At 40.6% G+C, this 22,157-nt stretch overlaps 1 protein-coding gene across 4 annotated transcripts in view; it reads left to right on the plus strand.

Moving 5' to 3' along the window:
- The window catches only part of LOC124883869 (cytoplasmic dynein 2 heavy chain 1), a 166,881-nt gene that overhangs the window by 29,458 nt on the left and 115,266 nt on the right, over positions 1–22,157 (plus strand). For 3 of the 4 annotated variants that reach the window (XM_047391300.1, XM_047391299.1, XM_047391302.1), the window contains exons 37-59: positions 361–543; positions 1,121–1,303; positions 1,583–1,806; positions 2,032–2,147; positions 5,132–5,331; positions 5,447–5,578; positions 6,026–6,158; positions 6,351–6,558; positions 6,744–6,873; positions 7,246–7,401; positions 7,484–7,743; positions 9,010–9,256; positions 9,374–9,525; positions 9,638–9,782; positions 10,304–10,406; positions 17,365–17,529; positions 18,148–18,272; positions 18,602–18,850; positions 19,130–19,238; positions 20,124–20,237; positions 20,660–20,802; positions 21,092–21,173; positions 21,647–21,810. In XM_047391300.1, the coding sequence (XP_047247256.1) occupies positions 361–543; positions 1,121–1,303; positions 1,583–1,806; positions 2,032–2,147; positions 5,132–5,331; positions 5,447–5,578; positions 6,026–6,158; positions 6,351–6,558; positions 6,744–6,873; positions 7,246–7,401; positions 7,484–7,743; positions 9,010–9,256; positions 9,374–9,525; positions 9,638–9,782; positions 10,304–10,406; positions 17,365–17,529; positions 18,148–18,272; positions 18,602–18,850; positions 19,130–19,238; positions 20,124–20,237; positions 20,660–20,802; positions 21,092–21,173; positions 21,647–21,810 (3,723 nt within the window). The remainder of the gene's footprint in view (positions 1–360; positions 544–1,120; positions 1,304–1,582; positions 1,807–2,031; positions 2,148–5,131; positions 5,332–5,446; positions 5,579–6,025; positions 6,159–6,350; positions 6,559–6,743; positions 6,874–7,245; positions 7,402–7,483; positions 7,744–9,009; positions 9,257–9,373; positions 9,526–9,637; positions 9,783–10,303; positions 10,407–17,364; positions 17,530–18,147; positions 18,273–18,601; positions 18,851–19,129; positions 19,239–20,123; positions 20,238–20,659; positions 20,803–21,091; positions 21,174–21,646; positions 21,811–22,157) is intronic. The other variant, XM_047391301.1, reaches the window with a different exon arrangement.

The following is a 22,157-nucleotide window of genomic DNA, read 5'->3' on the forward strand; positions in this document are numbered from 1 at the left end:
GCAACTTTTGTTACTTATTCTTGGCACTATGTAGACGTTTTCACAGTATCAGGAATGTTAGTTTCTCTTTTGACCTTTTGGGGGCAGTGTTTATGCAAATATGACAAGCTCAGGACATGCCTTGCTGCAGATAACTGCTTTTTTCCCACTACAGTTCTCTACAAACACATGCTATACTCAGTCTTATTCTTTGCTTGTCCTTTTTTATTCCTTCAGAGATGCTGCTCTGTTTGCCTTTAGCAGTTGCTGACTTCTTTTTATACCACTGGTGCCCTTTTGCTAACATTTTTAATTCTATCTTTCAGTTTTCTTTTCTGTCATTAAAACTTACTCTTCTATCTCGCCCCTCCTCTCTCCCAGGGGAATGCTGCTAAGTTGGTGCACACTCCGCTGACTGACAAGTGCTACCTGACTCTAACCCAGGCCATGAAGATGGGGCTTGGTGGGAACCCCTATGGGCCCGCTGGCACGGGCAAGACTGAATCCGTCAAAGCTCTGGGGGGTCTTTTCGGACGCCAGGTGTTGGTGTTCAACTGTGATGAGGTGCAAAGAAACTTCATATGTGGGCAGGAAAAGTTTACTGTCTGCACTTTTTAATAATTGTATTTCATTTCATGTGGTAGGACTGATGCTGTTTTGTTCATGTGCAGTTTTTCTGTGAGAAATCAGATAAGCATTATTACCGTATAATGTTTCAGGAACTTGATTATTCAGCATGGATTATTTATTCCATGATTAGCAGGCCTTTACAGTGTTAGTGGCATACAGTGGCCCTCAAAGTGTAATTATCCCTGTTAAAATGCCAGGTTTGTGGTGTGAAAATGAGCCGATGATAAAAATCATTTAAAACCTTTTCCTTTAATGTGACACATATTGTACACAATTCAACTGAAAAACAGAAATCTGTTGGAGGAGGGAAAATATATATATAAAGATGCTATGTATTTATTTAGTTTTATATGAAGAGAAATGAGAGAGGCATCTCTCAAAATATAATAAAACAATTTCAAATAAGTATCAATGTAGAAAATTAAAGCATGGCAGCATAAGCATGGATGGATAGACGGTTGACTCATTATTGTGGAAACAAAGCTTTCTTTTTCTCTTCTTCATTTCCCAGGGTATAGATGTGAAGTCAATGGGAAGGATATTTGTTGGGTTGGTAAAGTGTGGAGCGTGGGGCTGCTTTGATGAGTTCAACCGTTTAGAGGAAGCGGTGCTATCTGCAGTATCCATGCAGATTCAGGCCATTCAAGACTCCTTGAAACATCACAAGAAAACCTGTGAGCTGCTGGGGAAGGAGGTAGGAAAAGCAGACGCAATGTTTCCAAGTAACAAAACCAAAAAAGGTTAAAAATGATGTTTCTCTGTTACTGAGCAAGTTTTTTTTTTATGAAAGTGTCTACCACTTGCTTATGACAGTGTATGTTACTGTATTTTATCTTAAGTCAAATCTGGTATTGATCAGTTATGTATTCATTGTCTGTTAAGTCTCTTTCACAAACAGGCAATTGAAAATAAAGTTTGATATTAATGTAGCAATTACTTTGGTAATTAAAAGAGGTTTATTTTAATCTTCCAGGTGGAATTGGACCCAAACTCTGGGGTTTTCATCACTTTAAACCCTGCGGGTAAAGGCTATGGGGGCAGGCAGAAACTTCCAGACAACCTGAAGCAACTGTTTAGGCCTGTGGCCATGAGCCGACCAGACAATGAGCTCATTGCTGAAGTCATCCTCTACTCAGAGGGCTTCAAAAATGGAGAAGTACTTGGACGTAAGCTGGTCGCAATCTTTAACCTGGCCAGGTAAAAATATGTGGGGAATTCTTTGTGGTATTGATATTTATTCCATTAACTTCCTGTTATGATTATTAACCTGTTTCTTGGGTTCATTAAGTGTTACAGTCACTAGTTTCTAACAGTGTGTGTTAACTTTGTATCATTTCCTCAAATATCCAACCTTGATTGCTACAACTGGAACTGAAGTAAAGTAAAACGTTATGAAAATAAGCCTTTTATTTGTCTATCGAGGGAGCTGTTGACCCCCCAGCAGCACTATGACTGGGGTTTGCGAGCTCTGAAGACCGTGCTTAAAGCTTGTGGCAGTCTCCAACAGCAACAGAGGAGAGCTCATGACAAGGAGAAGAGTAAGTCCCCCTCTAGCTCTGTTTTTTTGCCCAGTATTTTTCCGAGGCATTTTCCCTCTCTAATCTCAGAGTGTGGCAAGAAAATTACTAGGAAATGGTTGCAGCCTTGGCTATTACCTCAAGTAGCATCCTTTGCTCTCTCAAAGCTAAAACAAACTTACAGTGCAGAAATCTGTACCTGAAGATCATATGTGAAAAATGTTACACAGCAGAGTGAATTACTTGAGAATAAAAGAAAAACACTGCACATCCCATTGAGCTGAAAGAGAGGAGCCTTCATTACAGCCATCAACCCAAGTGATATAACTGATGCCTTTTTTCTTTCTAAATTTGAAGTTATTCTAATAAATGAAGTCATTCGATTTGGAGGATGAATGAAAGATGCAAGAAGAGAACTGTAAAAGTTGCTGCGAATGCCATGAATTGATATTTTGATTGATTGTGCTCCCAAGTCTGAAAGTATTAGTTTATGCTATCAGAAGGAAGGTAAACAGATTGTTCTTCATCACTTCCTGAAGGCAGATTTGTGATTATCTAGGAATAGATTTCCTCAGTTGCGTTGTCATGCCAGAAAGTAAAATGACTAAAAGACTGACATTTGAGGCCGCGTTAGGAAAATGAGTAAATCTGTGGCAGCTTCAATAGCCTTTTGAAAACAGATCTTCATGCATCCAAGCATATTACAAGGGTTCATATCTAGTCTGGAAAAATGTGTCATTTGATTTCAGTATTTTCAGGGCTGGATAAGTATGTAAAAAGAAAATAAGAATGTGGAAAAAATATTGTTGTTCCAGACTTTATGACCCACCCATCCATCCATCCATCCATCAGTACATCCATCCATCCATCCGTCCGTCCATCCATCCATCCATCCATCCATCCATACATCCATCTATCCATCCATCAGTACATCCATCCATCCATCCGTCCGTCCGTCTGTCCGTCCATCCATCCATCCATCCATCTATCCATCTATCCATCCATCAGTACATCCATCCATCCATCCGTCCGTCCGTCCGTCCATCCATCCATCCATCCATCCATCCATCAGTACATCCATCCATCCATCCATCCATCCATACATACATACATCCGTCTATCCATCCATCCATCCATCCATCCATCCATCCGTCCATCCATCCATCCATCCATCAGTACATCCATCCATCCATCCATCCATCTATCCATCCATCCATCCATCCATCCATCCATCCATCCATCCATCCGTCCGTCCGTCCGTCCGTCCGTCCATCCGTCCATCCATCAGTACATCCATCCATCCATCCATCCATCCATACATACATACATCCGTCTATCCATCCATCCATCCATCTATCCATCCATCCATCCATCCATCAGTACATCCATCCATCCATCCATCCATCAGTACATCCATCCATCCATCCATCCATCCATCCATACATACATACATCCGTCTATCCATCCATCCGTCTATCCATCCATCCGTCCATCCATCCATCCATCTATCCATCCATCCATCTATCCATCCATCAGTACATCCATCCATCCGTCCGTCCGTCCGTCCATCCATCCATCCATCCATACATACCGTTTCTGTGTTTTCCCCCTGCCAGTTTCTCATTGGTGAGTCTAGTGGCAACTTTAATAAAAAGCAATGTTGTTGCTTTAATTTGCGCTTGAACTGTATGTGTTTACACATGTGTGTGTTTTTTTAAAGTTTTGTCATCTTTTATATTAAACTTTCATTATTAGGAAACACCAAATGTACAGAATTGTGAAATTCTCACCCTGCAGCTGTAAGCTTATATCAGTTTTGGTTGTTAGCTAACAGTTTGACACACCTTTGTTGTGCTGTGATGGCTTCTTCAAATACTTTCACAATGCACATTGCTGCAATGTTATTAAATAGACTGCCACTAACTGACTAAGAAATAACATTTGATATCTAACTATTAAAAAAATGTATCATTGACCTCTATTTGATCTTCATATGATTTTGTCTGTCCAGACTATATCTATTTTACTGCTACAATTGTTTGTATATAAAGGCAGAAAAGGAAACATCTGGTTTAAGAAGAATGTCTCTGTGCTCACACTATTTTCTTGTCCGTTTGGTCTTTTTATCACTTTTCTACTTGCACCTCAAATGTAGACCAAACTTTTCCTGGAAAACACAATCTCCCTCCATTAAGAGAATTGGTAAAAATGTCATTTTTAGTTGTATTTAAAACTGAAATTGTCATTTTAAGTAGCCGTGTGGTTATATGAGCGTTTTGGATGCAACCTTTATGCTGATAAAACCCTGTTGTGAAAGCTTTAAAAGATTCAGTATGTACATCCTTTGTGTGAAATTCAGTTGGAAGCAGAAGTCTGTCCTTCATCTCAAATTTTAATAAATTACATTTTAGTTTCCAAAGACCTTCTGAACATGTTGCAGATTAACTCAGCAATATCTTCTTTCCCATCCTATTAACCTCTTGTTAGCTGTCTCTCTCCTATACCTGGCTGTCATTGTTGCTTTTCTTCCACTCATTTTCACCACTTCTCTAACTTTCCAGTACATTTCCCTTTGTCCCTAATCTCATTTTCCCTATCCCTTCTCTTTATTTCTTTCCTTCATTCTCTTTGAAACCCCACTGGTCCACTTCTCATTTTCTATCTGTCCAACATGCAGGCAGACACTCCACGAGTCTCCAAGGTTGTCTTGTTTGTCTGTGTTGCTGTGAAAAACAAGTCAGCGCAGCACCATTGCGCCTGCAGGAAAGACAAATGACTTTGGAGTTGAGAACAAAAGTATTGACAAACTCTTGAGATCATGAAAGGCTTTTGTAATTAGCACAGTTTTAACAGGGGGCGTGTTAGAGCAAAGTAATAAAGACTTGACAAGTTAACTCCTCTGACCTTCCATTCCTCTCCACCTGGCTTGTTTCTATTTTCTTTGCATTTTCAGTTTAAAACACCTCTGTAATGTTATTGATCTTGTCTCTTTTATCTACAAGCAGTTCAGGAGGGTAGTCTGGTGGTGCAGGCGTTGAGATTAAACACCATGTCCAAGCTGACATTCGCAGACACCTCTCGGTTTGACGCCCTGGTCAGAGATGTCTTCTCTGGGGTTAATTTCACCGATGTGGGAGACCGGATCCTGATGGATGCATTAAACGAAGTCTACAAGGAGGCACAGCTGGAACTCATACCCAGCCAGGTGTGTGTGTGTGTGTGTTAACACATTTAATATATACTGACAACAATGAATGTTTGATTCAAAAAATTAGAAGCCAAAGAAGCACTGCAAAGAGGCTGATTGTTGACTGTTTCAGCTGAAGAAAGCGATGGAGCTGAATGAGCAGCTGAGACAACGTATGGGTGTAGTGATTGTGGGGCCAAGCGGAGCAGGCAAGTCTACACTCTGGAGGATGCTAAGAGCTGCTCTCAACAAGACTGGCAAAGTGGTAAGCAAAGAAATGCCCATCTTAGATTTTTAGCTATTAATATGCATTTTCATCTTAATTAATAATATCAATCAGAATCATTATAAAGTATTTTTTGGGAAAATAAATCTTAGGTTTGGATTTGCTTTAAGTCCTGATCATCAGTATTAACAGAAATAAACAAGTTTCACTTTTTGAGTTTAATTACAGAAATCAGTTAACTCTTTGATTAAATTCTCATGATTGAGATGCACCTATACGTTTAGCATGATCAAAATTGGATTTAAACATCTGTAATTTGTATGTTACACACAATTTATTATTTGACAAGGTAATATTCTTCAGAAACATCCAGGTTTACACTTGTTGTGTCTTTTTATACAAAAAAAAAACTGGAAACTTAATTAGGTTAGGTTAAAAGGCAATGTTTCCCAAGCCTGTCATTAAGGTTCCTTCTCATCCTTGAAGGTGAAACAGTACACAATGAATCCTAAAGCCATGCCAAGACAGCAGCTTTTGGGACATATAGACATGGACACCAGAGAATGGGCTGATGGCGTTCTCACCCACAGTGCCAGGACTGTGGTCAGAGAACCACAAGGTAAGATTCACCCCGAGTCAATGATATTACCAAGAGGCTTACCAAGATGTCTAACAGCTGGGATGCAGTTAGATGCCTAATAACTACCCAAACGACTGGAGCAATTCTTAAACCTCACTTTTTACGTTCTATTTGGACATATCAATGCTAGCCTGACGATGGTACATTTATTGCACTGCTTTTGTTTTTTAGATGTGAACTCCTGGATAGTGTGTGATGGAGACATTGACCCAGAGTGGGTTGAAAGTCTAAACTCTGTCCTTGATGATAATCGTTTGTTAACCATGCCCAGTGGAGATCGTATCCAGTTTGGGCCCAACGTTAACTTCCTGTTTGAGACGCACGACCTGAGCTGCGCCTCTCCAGCAACCATATCCCGCATGGGCATGATTTTTCTCAGGTCAGTCGGTGTTTAAAGAAAGTTTAAGGATTCAGTTTCCAATTTCTCAGTCAGTGGTTTCATTGTTCTTGGTTGTGTTTAGTAATTTCTTTGCAGCACTTTGGTGCATAATTTGTTTGTTTAAAGGGCTATATAAATAAAGTGAACCATTTCGTTTCTCCTGTGGTTCCTGATTGCATTCAAAGTGATGAGGACATTGATGTTGGGGCTTTGGTGAAGTCGTGGTTGAGGGGTCAGCCAGAGGAATGTCGCAATAACCTTGAAAACTGGCTGGGGGACTATTTCCAAAAAGCTCTGGACTGGGTTCTGAAGCAGGTCAGACATTGCAAATACATACTGGCTCAAAAACAGTCCGAATGTGTGATTGTGCTCAAATCAAAACACATTTTGGATCAATTTTTTCTCTTTAAGGGTTAATTAATGATAGTAGAATTTTGCATCCCCAAGAAACTGCAGCGCTGTTTGCTGCTTATAGCTAAACTTTAGACTTGTCCAGTTACAACTGAGTTTACCAACAGAGTTTAGTTGTAATAACTAACCTTCTAGGACTACTAATCACTTCTAACAAATTAAGAGGCTCAATGGACAAATCCAGATATGATATCTTGCTGGACTCACTCCTTTTAGGCACTTGAATCTTGCGCGAACGTTGTAAATCTCAGATTCCATCTTTTCTCTGAACTCCAGAATGACTTTGTGGTGGAAACTAGTCTGGTGGGGACAGTATTGAATTCTTTATCCCATCTCAATGCTGTGTCTGAGAGGGGAGAGTTTATTGTTGGTCTTCTAAGGGGCATCGGAGGAAACCTCAATCTCAAAACACGACACGAGCTTGCTAAAGAGGTGAGAATTATTTTTCTTCTTTTGAATGGTAATCTGCATGTTCAAACCTCCAAAAAAGCCTTACTCCTTTTTGGTCCTGTAGTTGCTGAGCTGGGCACGGGAAAGTCCACCAGATGCCAGGAAACCACTTGATACCTTCTATGATTCCAGCAGTGGCCATCTAGCTGCTTATACATTTCATCGTCCTGCGGATCTTACTTTGGAGCAGTTTTTTCACACGCATGTATTACCTGTAGTAGAGACTCCTGGCATGCAGAGAGGTCTGCACGGTTTCTCCCCATGGCTTGCAGCTCGCCACAGGCAGCCCTTCATGGTGGTTGGTCCTGAGGGCTGCGGAAAGGGGTAATTACACATGTGCATACACACACAGCATGCAAAATTGTGTAAGCTTCTTGCAAAAGTATTTGCACTGCATAAACGTTTTTGTATTTTTGCATATTAGCACCACAAACCCTGTGTGTTTTATTGGGATTTAATGAGATACTCAAACACAAAGTAGCTCATAATGGTGAAATGGGAAGAAAATGAAACACATCTTAAAAGTGTGCCATGCATTTTTATTTAGACCCCTTTACTTTAGTGATGAGTATTGACTCAGAGGTGCTGAATACAAACACATGCCACACTTTCAAGTTGTTTGATGGAAATAAACTTGTGAGCAATTATGCTCTACATTGAGGTTTGTTGTTGTAACATGACAAAATGTAAATGTTTGGGTGGGATGATTACTTTTGCAAGGCACTTTCAACCAACAGTAGCAAAACATAAAAAACTCCAAGTTTTTAGTTAACATATAAAGCCATTTAACTTATCTTATTGAATAAACTTTTTCTTCAAGTTTGTATATCCAATCTCAGTCTCTTTTAACAGTTGTCACTATTCCATTTTCTTATGTTGTTCTTCTTGGAAAGAGAAGGTTAACAAGATCGCAGTGGAGAAAAGTTCATTATGCTTTAAAGACCGATGTTTTTAAATCGGACCCCTGAAATGACAAAAATCACACAATCAGCCACGAAATCAAAGTAACATTTATTCTAAACCTGACCTTTCTTGTGAAAGCAGTGACAGCTCAGAACAAGGATGCAATCTGTGTTTAACATGCTCAGGCGTGCATGCATACACCAGTAGCTGCTGCATTAGAAATAATTGTGTCCCTCACCAGGCACTCAAAGAACAGTCATCACTCAGCTTGCCTTTTACACTTCAGTCTGATATTTTTTTTCTTATCTTGCTTCCTTCTGTCTAAAAGGTCACCGTCCCAGCTAGGTCACTGGGCTTGTCAACTTATTCCTCAAAACAAAATAATAAGTAATTTAGCGACAAACAATATGACAGCAAAATGTAATCCACTTGCAAACACACTCACTTGCAAGATATTGTCTCATCCTCATAAAATATGTATTTTTCCCTTCGGGTCTGCTATTGCAAACATTGTCCTAAGATCCAAAGAGACAAATTTTCTTAAAAGCAGCACAGAGGTGTGTTAAAAGTAAGCTGGTTATTTAAACTAATCCGAAATGTAACTGCAATATGTGTTCACGCCTAGCAACATAGACATGCCTGGGTGTTTTATTTGACCCTTTTTTTTACATATTGTTTACCATCTAGCATGCTCCTTCGCTACGCCTTTGCATTGCTGCGTTCCACACAAGTTGCCGTGGTTCACTGCAGTGCCCAGACCTCCTCTCGTCACGTCCTCCAGAAGCTCAGCCAGACATGTCTGTTGCTTAGCTCAAACACTGGTCGGGTGTTCAGACCTAAGGACTGTGAGAATTTAGTCCTTTACCTAAAGGACATCAACCTGCCCAAACCAGACAAATGGGGGACCAGTAACCTCATAGCCTTTCTGCAACAGGTGAAGATGATACACTATGACAAATACGGAGATCAATTCACAAGATTTTTCTGTCACATTAGAAAACTAAAGCTAATCTTACTGTTACATCTCTTTAACCCTTCAATTTTGATCCAGGTTTTGACGTATAAGGGGTTTTATGATGAAAATCTGGAGTGGGTGAGCCTTGAGAACATTCAGGTGGTGGCCTCCATGTCAACAGGAGGTGCGGTCGGCACCCATTCACTTACCTCCCGTTTCTCCTCAATAGTTCGCATCTGCACCATAGAGTAAGTACGGAGCTGCTACCACAGACCCAATGATCAGTTAATTCACGTGCTTACATAGTTGTCTTTTGAACTTTCTGTTTTGTTTCTCTCTCTTGTCTGACTTTGCTTTTAGCTATCCAGACAGAGAGCAGCTGCAGACCATCTACTCAGCTTACCTTCAACCGGTTCTCCATCATAGCCTGGGGGACCAAGCTTCCTGGGCCAGCGCAGGAAAAACACACCAGCTGGCAGGATCTCTTGTACAAGTCTATGAACAGGTATTGATTTTCAGGGGGTGCTCCTTAATGATTATATTTGCATTTCCTTTACATACAGACTGAATCAGCCACACACCTGATATGCTCTTCTGATGTTTCCCTGGAAAGAACCAGTTTATTCATTAAATGTGTCATTTATGCTAAAAGGTAGCCCTCCAGGAGCTCATTCATGTCTTAAAATTGAGCCTTTGAATTTCCTGATTTGGCTCAGTCATCTGTAAATCCAATTTTTATGTAAACACTACAAATATTTTTATAATTGGCCGTTTGGCAAACTGCTACCCATACCACATCACTCAGAGATAACCTCATTTAAATTTCAACTAGCTTAGATGATCAAGATGTCAAAGAAAATAACCTTCAGTTAATTACTTGTATACTTTACAAATATAACATAAATGTGGAGGTGACCCTGCGGAGGAATCCCCATACTATTGGATTTTAAAGACCTTAAAAAGGACAGTTGTCAAGGTCCGGTTCACTTATTTGATCATATATTCTTTTTGGTTCTGTCCCTATAGGTCAAAGTAAGGTTTACAGTGGATGACCACAGTCACTACCTGTTTACACCTTGTGTCCTCACAGAGTGGGTTCTCAGCTTACTGCGATATGACCTTACAGCAGGTAACTACAGTCATCAGCAATATTTCACTTATATTAACATCTGGTCATTGTATTGTGTTTCCATACTTACTCGGTTAGGATTGTGGCTAATGTCAATATTTTTAAAGCTTAATAACGTTTATTGTGATGATACACAGAGGAGGAGTGAACTAGTTTGGGAATATTCATAACATTTGCCATCTGAAGACACTTCACATGAAGTTGTTTTAGAAAAGTCTATAATACTCTATAGTCAAATTCAGTTGATCTGTAGTGTATTATTGGGCTGCACGGTGGCGCAGTTGGTAGCACTGTTGCCTTGCATCAAGAAGGTCCTGGGTTTGATTCCTGCCCTGGGGTTTTTCTGCATGTAGTTTGCATGTTCTCCCCATGCATGCGTGGGTTCTCACCGGGTACTCTGGCTTCCTCCCACAGTCCAAAAACATGCCTGTTAGATTAATTGGTCACTCTAAATTGCCCTTAGGTCTATGAATGAGTGTGTGCATAGTTGTTTGTGTGTTGCCCTGCGATGGACTGGCGACCTGTCCAGGGTGTACCCTGCCTCTCACCCATAGACTGCTGGAGATAGGCACCAGCTCCCCCGTGACCCACTATGGAATAAGTGGTAGAAAATGACTGACTGACTGTATTATAGACTTTTGACGTATAAGGGGTTTTCTGTCAGCTTATTTTAAAAGAACCCTTTCTGTCTAAGGAAGCCCATGCATTTGTATTGGGTCCTTGACTATGAAGCAGCAGCTCATCCTGAGCAAGCGTGCGGCGACAGTGGAGTGGAATGACCCCTTTAAACAGGAAGACCTCTCCAGCAGAACCAGACTAAGCATATACACTGCTCAAAAAAATAAAGGAAACACTCAAATAAAACATCCTAGATCTGAATGAATGAAATATTCTCTTTGAATACTTTGTTCTGTACAAAGTTGAATGTGCTGACAACAAAATCACACATACATCATCAGTGGAAATCAAATTTATTAATCAATGGAGGCCTGGACTTGGAGTCACAAACAAAACTAAAGTGGAAAAACACACTACAGGCTGATCCAACTTTGATGTAATGTCCTTAAAACAAGTCAAAATGAGGTTCAGTATTGTGTGTGACCTCCCTACAACGCCTGGGCATGCTCCTGATGAGACGGTGGATGGTCTCCTGAGGGATCTCCTCCCAGACCTGGACTAAAGCATCCACCAACTGCTGGACAGTCTGTGGTGCAACGTGATGTTGGTGGATGGATCGAGACATGATGTCCCAGATGTGCTCAATCGGATTCAGGTCTGGGGAACGGGCGGGCCAGTCCATAGCTTCAATGTCTTCATCTTGCAGGAACTGCTGACACACTCCAGCCACATGAGGTCTAGCATTGTCCTGCATTAGGAGGAACCCAGGGCCAACCTCACCAGCATATGGTCTCACAAGGGGTCTGAGGATCTCATCTCGGTACCTGCAGCCCTCCAAAGAAATGTCACCCCACACCATTACTGACCCACTGCCTGTCATAGTGAAGGATGTTGCAGGCAGCAGATTGCTCTCCACGGTGTCTCCAGACTCTGTCACGTCTGTCACATGTGCTCAGTGTGAACCTGCTTTCATCTGTGAAGAGCTCAGGGCACCAGTGGCGAATTTGCCAATCTTGATGTTCTCTGGCAAATGCCAAGCGTCCTGTACGGTGTTGGGCTGTGAGCACAACCCCCATTTGTGGACGTCGGGCCCTCATACCATCCTCATGGAGTCGGTTTCTAACCGTTTGTGCAGACACATGCACATTTGTGTCCTGCTGGAGGTCATTTTGCAGGGCTCTGGCAGTGCTCCTCCTGTTCCTCCTTCCACAAAGGTGGAGGTAGCGGTCCTGCTGCTGGGTTGTTGCCCTCCTACAGCCTCCTCCACGTCTCCTGGTGTACTGGCCTGTCTCCTGGTAGCGCCTCCAGGCTCTGGACACTACGCTGACAGACACAGCAAACCTTCTTGCCACAGCTCGCATTGATGTGCCATCCTGGATGAGCTGCACTACCTGAGCCACTTGTGTGGGTTGTAGAGTCCGTCTCATGCTACCACGAGTGTGAAAGAACCACCAACATTCAAAAGTGACCCAAACATCAGCCAGAAAGCATAGGTACTGAGAAGTGGTCTGTGGTCCCCACCTGCAGAACCACTCCTTTATTGAGTGTCTTGCTAATCACCAAAGATTTCCCCTTGTTGTCTATTTCATTTGAACAACAGCAGGTGAAATTGATTGTCAATCAGTGTTGCTTCCTAAGTGGACAGTTTGATTTCACAGACATTTGATTTACTTGGAGTTATATTGTGTTGTTTAAGTGTTCCCTTTGTTTTTTTTGACCAGTGTATTTAGCAACCATTTGGAGAAAACCAAAAATTCCCTTTTTTTATTTACAGAAATAAAGAGTTCTCAAATCATAAACTGTGTTTTAAAGAATCTTTCAGTTTTTGTGCTTGTCTAATTCTAACGTTCCCCTAATGCCAGAAAAGTATTGAAAAAGCTCCCTTTTTTGTTTTTACAACTTGAATAAATAAAGGTGTTTTATGGAAACTCTGTTCAGTGTAGAATCAGTTAAGTCTAAAAATGTTAGATTTTGAACCACAATGCTGTCTTATCTTAATTAAATATTTTTTAGGTAACCCTTTAATGTAATGCCGATACTAATGCCCCTCCAAAGCAGATTCCAACTTCAGTGTTGTAAGCTCTTAAGTGTTTGAGGCGTTCTCAGAATCCCTCCTATTTTGTCTGTCACTCATGCTGTTTCTTTTTTCTGTCAAGTACCCAAAACAGGCTGGCATGGAAACGATTTAAAGCAGTGGGGGGCTTCTTCGCTGCTTTTGTAACAAGTGTTGTCTGCCAGCCCAGTGTAATCAGACTCTAACTTCAGAATAAGTGTCTCAAACATCTGAAGGAACAGGGATTGAAGCTTTAATTGCTCTCCTTCATATCCAAGTCTCATAATAATCATGTACACTCACTTTAATAGATAAAGTAACAGGCTGGCAGGAATGAATATTGCTTTGCAAGAATATCTTCATCCTGGGGAGAAATATTTCACCATTTTAATATCGTTTATTCTCGTGTCCTGGGATCTTTTCCCACCACTATACCACACGCAAGGTCGCAAGGTACTGCGATAATGGTCTCAACACACAGACATTTACTATTTGCAGCATCTCACACTAAGGCTCTAAATGTAATAGTAAGAAAAGCATTCCCAAAGCATGATGGTGCCACCACCATGTTTCACAGTGGAGAGTATTTGTTCAGGGGGATTTGCAGCGTTAGTTTTTTGCCACACATAATGTTTGACCTGTTGGTAGGAAGGCTTAATTTTTTTAAACGTGTGAGCAGAGCCCCATTTTTCACATTTGCTTTGAAAAGAGATAAAACTGATTGTATCTGGCTTTATCAAAGCTGGCAGTTTGGTCTCAGGTCTGCTGTCATTCAAATGACAGCAGAATTTGTTGCCCAACAAATTTGTCAAGTTAAAGTTTGATGTTTTTTTTCTTTCATGTAGTAAACACTTCTAGGTTTATAAAGTGACTATTTTTGTTGTTTTCCTGAAGAGTTTAAAAACAGCACTACTGTTAAGGTGGCTGGCATTAGAAAAAGATTTTGCTGGCTTTTTGTGCAGGGGCATTGTATACATGTTTAAAAAATAACCTGTAAAAAAGCACCATATTTGTTGTTAAGAACAGTAAATCTTTTATATTCTCTTTGAGCAGAATCTAAAAACCATGATCTATTGCCTCTAAATGACTCTTTATTTGTTTTAGATCCACAGCTTATTTCACCCAAAAAACCTTTGTTAAGTCTTTGAAGTTGTTACAGAAAAATATGTATCTGTGTAAGATGAAGGATCAATATATCATTTGTGATGACAAGAAAAATCTCCGTATGGCTCAGTTTTTTTTTTTTGTATGCTCTGATTTCACCCTTTTTTAATTTTCTTTCTTTCATTCTCTCTCCGTGTCTTTGTTCAGTTCCTCTGTGTCACTCCTCTTGCTCTTCCTCTTTCCTCCTCGCCCGCTCATTTTCCCCTTTGTCGAGAGTCCAATCATTTATTTTAATTAAATGTGTCAATAGACAGAATTCTCTTTTCCTGTGCTCATCAATTCTTCAACTAACTTTGGTTCTTCCTTCCTTTTCCCTGCCTTGCTGTTCACCTTCCTTTTGGTATGTAAAAATTCTCTCTTTTCATTTTTCTGATTTTCATTGTGCATGTGTCTTTGCTAAGTTTGGCTATGCATGCTTTTGATGCCAGTTTCATACACTTTTATAACTTTGGTGTTTAAAGTGTGAAAGTCAGCCATTCCAATATGATTTTTGACGGCAAATCTAAGGAACGGAATCATCTTGTTCTCACATAAAGTTCTGTTGGGAACACTTCCTGGTGTGATTCTGGTGTATATATGGGTATTACAATGAAACCTGCCATCTAGTAGACCAGTCACCCCCACCTACACACACCTGCCAGAGGCCCTCCCAACAGTGGCATGCTGCTCGGAGAAAGAGACATCTGGGAACTTTGCAATAACTGATTTGGACATTCTCAAACAGCAAAGCCTAATGTGGTTCACATAACCCTCCAACACTCTAAATTTCCACCTAATGGGACCTGAAGGCATCTGTAGAATCCAAGCCCACTCCACAGACTTACCACAACGTTTCGAGCCAAAGACCGTCTCTGTCATCCTGCTAAAAGTCTGTTTTCTGACTTATCAGACATGTTTTAGTAGCAAAAGAGGAATCTAGTCTGGTCATAAAGTTAAAGCTGACTGGTGTACAGATCCTTCTCAAAATATTAGCATATTGTGATAAAGTTCATTATTTTCCATAATGTCATGATGAAAATTTAACATTCATATATTTTAGATTCATTGCAAACTAATTGAAATATTTCAGGTCTTTTATTGTCTTAATACGGATGATTTTGGCATACAGCTCATGGAAACCCAAAATTCCTATCTCACAAAATTAGCATATCATTAAAAGGGTCTCTAAACGAGCTATGAACCTAATCATCTGAATCAACGAGTTAACTCTAAACACCTGCAAAAGATTCCTGAGGCCTTTAAAACTCCCATCCTGGTTCATCACTCAAAACCCCAATCATGGGTAAGACTGCCGACCTGACTGCTGTCCAGAAGGCCACTATTGACACCCTCAAGCAAGAGGGTAAGACACAGAAAGAAATTTCTGAACGAATAGGCTGTTCCCAGAGTGCTGTATCAAGGCACCTCAGTGGGAAGTCTGTGGGAAGGAAAAAGTGTGGCAGAAAACGCTGCACAACGAGAAGAGGTGACCGGACCCTGAGGAAGATTGTGGAGAAGGGTCGATTCCAGACCTTGGGGGACCTGCGGAAGCAGTGGACTGAGTCTGGAGTAGAAACATCCAGAGCCACCGTGCACAGGCGTGTGCAGGAAATGGGCTACAGGTGCCGCATTCCCCAGGTCAAGCCACTTTTGAACCAGAAACAGCGGCAGAAGCGCCTGACCTGGGCTACAGAGAAGCAGCACTGGACTGTTGCTCAGTGATCCAAAGTACTTTTTTTGGATGAAAGCAAATTCTGCATGTCATTCAGAAATCAAGGTGCCAGAGTCTGGAGGAAGACTGGGGAGAAGGAAATGCCAAAATGCCAGAAGTCCAGTGTCAAGTACCCACAGTCAGTGATGGTCTGGGGGGCCGTGTCAGCTGCTGGTGTTGGTCCACTGTGTTTTATCAAGGGCAGGGTCAATGCAGCTAGCTATCAGGAGATTTTGGAGCACTTCATGCTTCCATCTGCTGAAAAGCTTTATGGAGATGAAGATTTCCTTTTTCAGCACGACCTGGCACCTGCTCACAGTGCCAAAACCACTGGTAAATGGTTTACTGACCATGGTATCACTGTGCTCAATTGGCCTGTCAACTCTCCTGACCTGAACCCCATAGAGAATCTGTGGGATATTGTGAAGAGAACGTTGAGAGACTCAAGACCCAACACTCTGGATGAGCTAAAGGCCGCTATCGAAGCATCCTGGGCCTCCATAAGACCTCAGCAGTGCCACAGGCTGATTGCCTCCATGCCACGCCGCATTGAAGCAGTCATTTCTGCAAAAGGATTCTCGACCAAGTATTGAGTGCATAACTGTACATGATTATTTGAAGGTTGATGTTTTTTGTATTAAAAACACTTTTCTTTTATTGGTCGGATGAAATATGCTAATTTTGTGAGATAGGAATTTTGGGTTTTCATGAGCTGTATGCCAAAATCATCCGTGTTAAGACAATAAAAGACCTGAAATATTTCAGTTAGTGTGCAATGAATCTAAAATATATGAATGTTAAATTTTCATCATGACATTATGGAAAAATAATGAACTTTATCACAAGATGCTAATATTTTGAGAAGGACCTGTATAATATGTTTTCAGGTTAGGTCCAACAATGTCCAAGTATGAATGTGTGAAGGAAGTTTGTGTTTGGTCCTATTATACTTGTTGTGTTATGCAGGTGCCAACGAAACCCAGTTGATCGGGACTAAAGTAATTTATTCTTACCCCAACAACTCCTATTGGACAGTTCAAGCAAAGCCCCAGTTATGAAAACTAGAAAAGCAGTGAGAGAACGCAGGCCTCCGCATCACCACCAAAATCTAATAATCTGTTCTTGTCCTAACTAGTCGAAAAATTTCATGAAAATCCACTCTTAACTTTTTGAGTTATTCTGCAAACAGATGGACAGAAAAACCAACGCAGACATAAACATATTCTTGGCGGAGGCAAAAAGCAGTAAAGTTTAACAACCTAACCCTTTGACATTTATTGAGTTAGGTAAACCCTGACAGGTGTAAACTGCGTTGTTCCATTAGAGATATTATATTTAGAATTTTGTGGCCATTACAATTCAAACAAAAGTTGCAAGGCGTGAAACTATCTTTAAATTGAACCTGTTTATTTGTGCATCCTGTGCCGTTTCAGCTCAATCTAATTTAACAGACAGCGTCTTGGAAGTGGTCGCTTATGAGGCCAGGAGGCTGTTCAGAGACCGACTGGTTTCTTCTAAAGACATTCACAACTTCGACAACATCCTCTCCTCCATCATTCGGGGAGACTGGGGCTCTGACGCTCTGGACAACATGATTGGTATGAAGCAGCTCTTCCTTCGCTGAATCATCAGCCTTAATGTTAGCAGAAATATGTTTTATTCTGGAGATGATTTGCCTCCAGCTGTGCGTGTCATGTACGTTTACCGACCGCCACCCAAGCCTGAAGGATAGCAGTAATATATAACTTTAGAGCTTCTTTGACAGCTTCGCATATGGCATAACATTTGGCAGATTTTCTGCTAATAGTCTGTTCATGTTCTGCAAACCAGCATGAAATTAATCATTTCTTTCTTTTTCCCAGTTGGTTTGATGTCTTTAAATCACATGACTTACAAGCAAACTGTGTGATTAGTAGTTTCTTTTATCCACTGATTGTAGAAGAATGTCCCCCAGTGGTGATAAAATCACATTTATTTCAACATATTGTGGTTTTGAGATGTCAGGAATTGACTATAAGTTGTGATTGCAGCTGGCAGGATGTCAGTTCTATACTTTGCTCGCAGCTTCTGGTATGAAAAAAGATGTTTTTCTGTGTTGTATAAGTCATCAAAAAGAGTCTGAATATGCAACTAAAATAGCAGCTATGCCATTCGAGAGGCACACATATAGATATGTTAATAATAGCCTGAACCATTTGTTTTTTTGCATTGTGAAGATGGTTTCTATGTGACATGGGGAGCTTCTGAAGGGGCTGTCGTGGCTCCAGGTCAGCCTCTGCCTCCTCATGGAAAACAGCTTGGTCGTCTGGATTCTGCTGATTTGAAACAGGTTATACAGAAGGTATAAGATGTTCCTGTTTCGGATTTACTGTGCGTGCGTAAATAGTGAATCACTTCTGCTAATAAAGCAACTATCCGGATTTTATTAACCTCACGCATTATTATAATATTAACACAGTTGAAAATAGCCTTCTGCATAAGGAGATGTAATAGTTTTGGTATCTGCCCAATAAATAAAGCCTTTTGTATTTTAGAATTTGACGTTGTGGATTTTACGTGCCGCCACTTTCCTCCCATTGGTTAAACCTTTGTTGTTGTTTGTTGTTTTGTTTCTTCATTATCACATTTGTCAGTCATTTGAATATTTGCTCATGGCTTCTCTTCTTCTAGGGAGTTGCACTGTACAGTCGTGACAACAAAGAACTTGACCTTTTGCTGTTCTGGGAAGTGTGTGACTTTGTGTCCAGAGTGGATCGGGTCCTGAGCCGACCCGGTGGCTCTCTGCTTCTGGCAGGACGGAGCGGAGCGGGTCGGCACACAGCCACGTGCCTGGTGTCACACATGCATGGATACACATTGTTCACGCCTAAAATCTCTCGTGGATACACCCTTAAACATTTCAGCAGTGACCTTAAGATGGTGAGAAAGGCCAAATTGGCTTACTTGGTTAACAACACTCCCAGATTATTACATTAATTCTTGCAGAATGTTTCTAGAGTTCCTTGTAAATCATTTTTTCCCCCTATCCTTTCAGTGTTATTTAACTGTAGAAAAGCAGCTGTTTTGGCATGAAACAAAAATGATGGCTGCCCAAGAAAAAACATTTTCTCTGTGTGCTTCTGTTTTGTTTGTACTAACATCACATGTTGTTGTCTATGGATCAGGTATAACACATGTTTATGTGTACCTGACCCTTAGGTGATGCAGCTGGCAGGTCTGGAAGGTCAGCAGGTGGTTTTGCTGTTGGAAGATTATCAGTTTGTCCACCCATCTTTCTTAGAGATGGTTAACAGCCTGCTGTCCTCAGGTTTGTACTGCATTTGTTTACATATTTAATTTAATTCAATTCTGTTTATTTATGTACGGCAAATCTCAAGGCACTTTAAAGCACCACACCAGGACCCATTTATATTGGTGTTACATGAAAACCTGCCACCTACCAGTGCATTTTACAGACAAATCACCCCCTACAAACACCCACCAGTAGCACTCCCCTACAGTGGTCTCCTCCTCCAAGAACAAGACTGTTTTGCACATTGTCAAGTGGCGGAGTCTGATGGTGTCAACCTGGCCCTCAAACACTCCAAAGACCAACATAATGGGATCTGAAGGCATCTGTAGAATAGATGCACACTTCAAAGGGAAATCACAACTCTCAGAGCCTAAAACACTGCTGCTATCACCCTGCTACAAAATCTGTTGTGGTAGCAAAACAGGGATTTAGGCAATACCAGACAGCTGGTCACAATGTTGTTGCAGACTGGTTTATAAAATGTTTTAGGTTCAGTCTAATGATGCCTTCACACTTACATTTTTATGCCATATCAATTATGATTTTGAGAAAGTTGGAAGAAAAGGTTTTCCTAATGTTTATTTTACCTGATGAAATGTACAACTGGCATAAAAACCAATAATTAGGATTTAGAAATCAGGATTTATTGTAATTATATTCTCAACAAAATAAGAAAATATAGCAGTGTCTGTTTTTTTTTTGCAGAATTTGTGATTAAACTCCAACCACAGCAGAAATACTCATAATACATTCATAATCATTTCTTTTCATTCATACGTTTAAAACTGTCATGTAAAGTACTTAGACATTAAAAACGTATAGGAACCCGTGTTCTGCTCTATTTATCTAAAGGTATTTTAGCTGCTCTGAGTGATTAACACATTTTTTACCTGCCTTTAGGTGAAGTTCCAGGTCTGTATACCGCAGAGGAACTGGAGCCTTTACTTTCCTCGCTTAAAGACGCAGCATCCCAGGATGGATTCACCAGACCACTCTATGACTACTTTTCCTACAGTGAGTGCAGGATAATGATCATCGCCACATTCCATATATGCCTGTCGTTTTTATTTATTTCAGCATGTTCTCATCTGTGAAGTCTCTGGTGCACACTCAACCCTCTTTTCTCTGCAGATTTTAATACATGTTGTTTCCTGTCACAAGTTGTTCTCATCTTTGATTTTATCTGATGCTGATCTTGTGTCCCTGCTGTGCAGCAGTGTGTGCTGTAGATACGGGTTCTGTGCCACCGAGGCTGAGGTTACTGTTAGAGAATCAAATCAATTGCTGTGTTATTGTTACAGTTAACCTCCTAAAAAGCTAAATTTCTCTTTCTGTCGCTGCTGCAGCAGTATAAGCTGAAAAAAGTGGTGTCAGACACAAAGCTTCTTTCTGTCTTTACTCTGTCTGATACAATATTCAATGCTAATGTTATTCAGGAATTCAGCAGAACCTCCACATTATCCTGATCATGGACTGTTCTAACTCTAACTTCACCATCAACTGTGAAAGCAACCCAGCTTTCTACCGGAAGTGTTCTGTCCAGTGGATGGAAGGATGGTCAGAGAGCAGCATGAAGAAGGTCAGCGCAGAACAACATATTTATGCTGCATGGATCAGGGTTTTGTGCTTTTTTGTTATGCTATCTGTCAGAAATTAGCCACATGCTTTCTCAGTACAAAAATCTTTATGCATGAATAAATACTGTTCTAAACTCACATTAATCTATCACGCTGTATCTGTGACTCCAGACCAATACAGAGCCTTAAAAGGTCTCTAAAATGTGTATTTTGTGAATAAAAGACTTAAAGGAAAAGGGCCTTTATTGCTTGCTATGAAAATCTAACATTCTATGTATTGAATCTCGTCAGATTCCTGAACTTCTGCTGGCAAAAACAGAACAAGCAAAAGAGGAGAATGAAAAAGAAAAGGCGACCAATAGGAAAAGCTCAGGTAGGCGCGAATGGACAAAATTACAGATAGAATATTTTTAGACAATATAGGATATGTGTCTATTTTATTTTCTTCAATACACATGCAAAATCCTTTCAAAAATTACCTTAAATGTGTTTTATTTAACATGTGTCTTTAATCTGTATTTTTTGCTGTGTTAATGATATTTTTATCCATGCACTGAAATTTCTAGAACAGATTTGTGTTCTTCAGGCTAACACGCCTTTAATAGTTGCATCTGCAGGTCCAATAAACAAGATTACTATACAAATCCCTTGCTAGATATTCTTATGTTACGTATGTTTATTTATTATTTTGCTGTCATTTAACTAAATAATTCTGTATAGAAATTTTATAGATAAAACTTCAGATGTTCAATTAAGACAAAGTCAAGATCATGGCATAAATATGAGCTAAAGACAGGTTTGTGGCAATATTTTATGATTAAAGCCATTTTCATCCCTGAATATCAGCAGGGTCAGAACCAGGAGAGCTGGGTCGTTTGTTCCTAATGGTCCATGAATCATGTAAAGAAAATGGTGCGACGCCAAGCCAGTACATGGCCTTCTTGCACCTGTACACAACGTTACACAGTCGGAAGCAAAACCAGCTTACAACAAGACAGCAGCATCTTCTGGTAAATGTCAGCCATGCTTCATGCACCAAATGATTTCCAACCTCCGGATTTTGTTCTTCAATTGATTTTTCTGCTTTCGTCTATTCAGCTTTCAGTGCATTTCAAAACTATTCACACACCTTTAACTTTTTAATATTTTGTCACACTCCAACCACATATCTCAATATATTTTATTGGGATTTTGTGTGATATACCAAAGCAAAATATTCGTTCGTTCGTCGTCTTCCGCTTATCCAGGACCGGGTCGCGGGTGCAGCAGACTCAGCAGAGATGCCCAGACGTCCCTCTCTCCAGACACCTCCTCCAGTTCCTCCAGGGGGAGCCCAAGGCGTTCCCAGGCCAGCCGA

This window comes from Girardinichthys multiradiatus, chromosome 18, assembly GCF_021462225.1.
Source record: "Girardinichthys multiradiatus isolate DD_20200921_A chromosome 18, DD_fGirMul_XY1, whole genome shotgun sequence".
Taxonomy (NCBI): Eukaryota; Metazoa; Chordata; class Actinopteri; order Cyprinodontiformes; family Goodeidae; genus Girardinichthys; species Girardinichthys multiradiatus.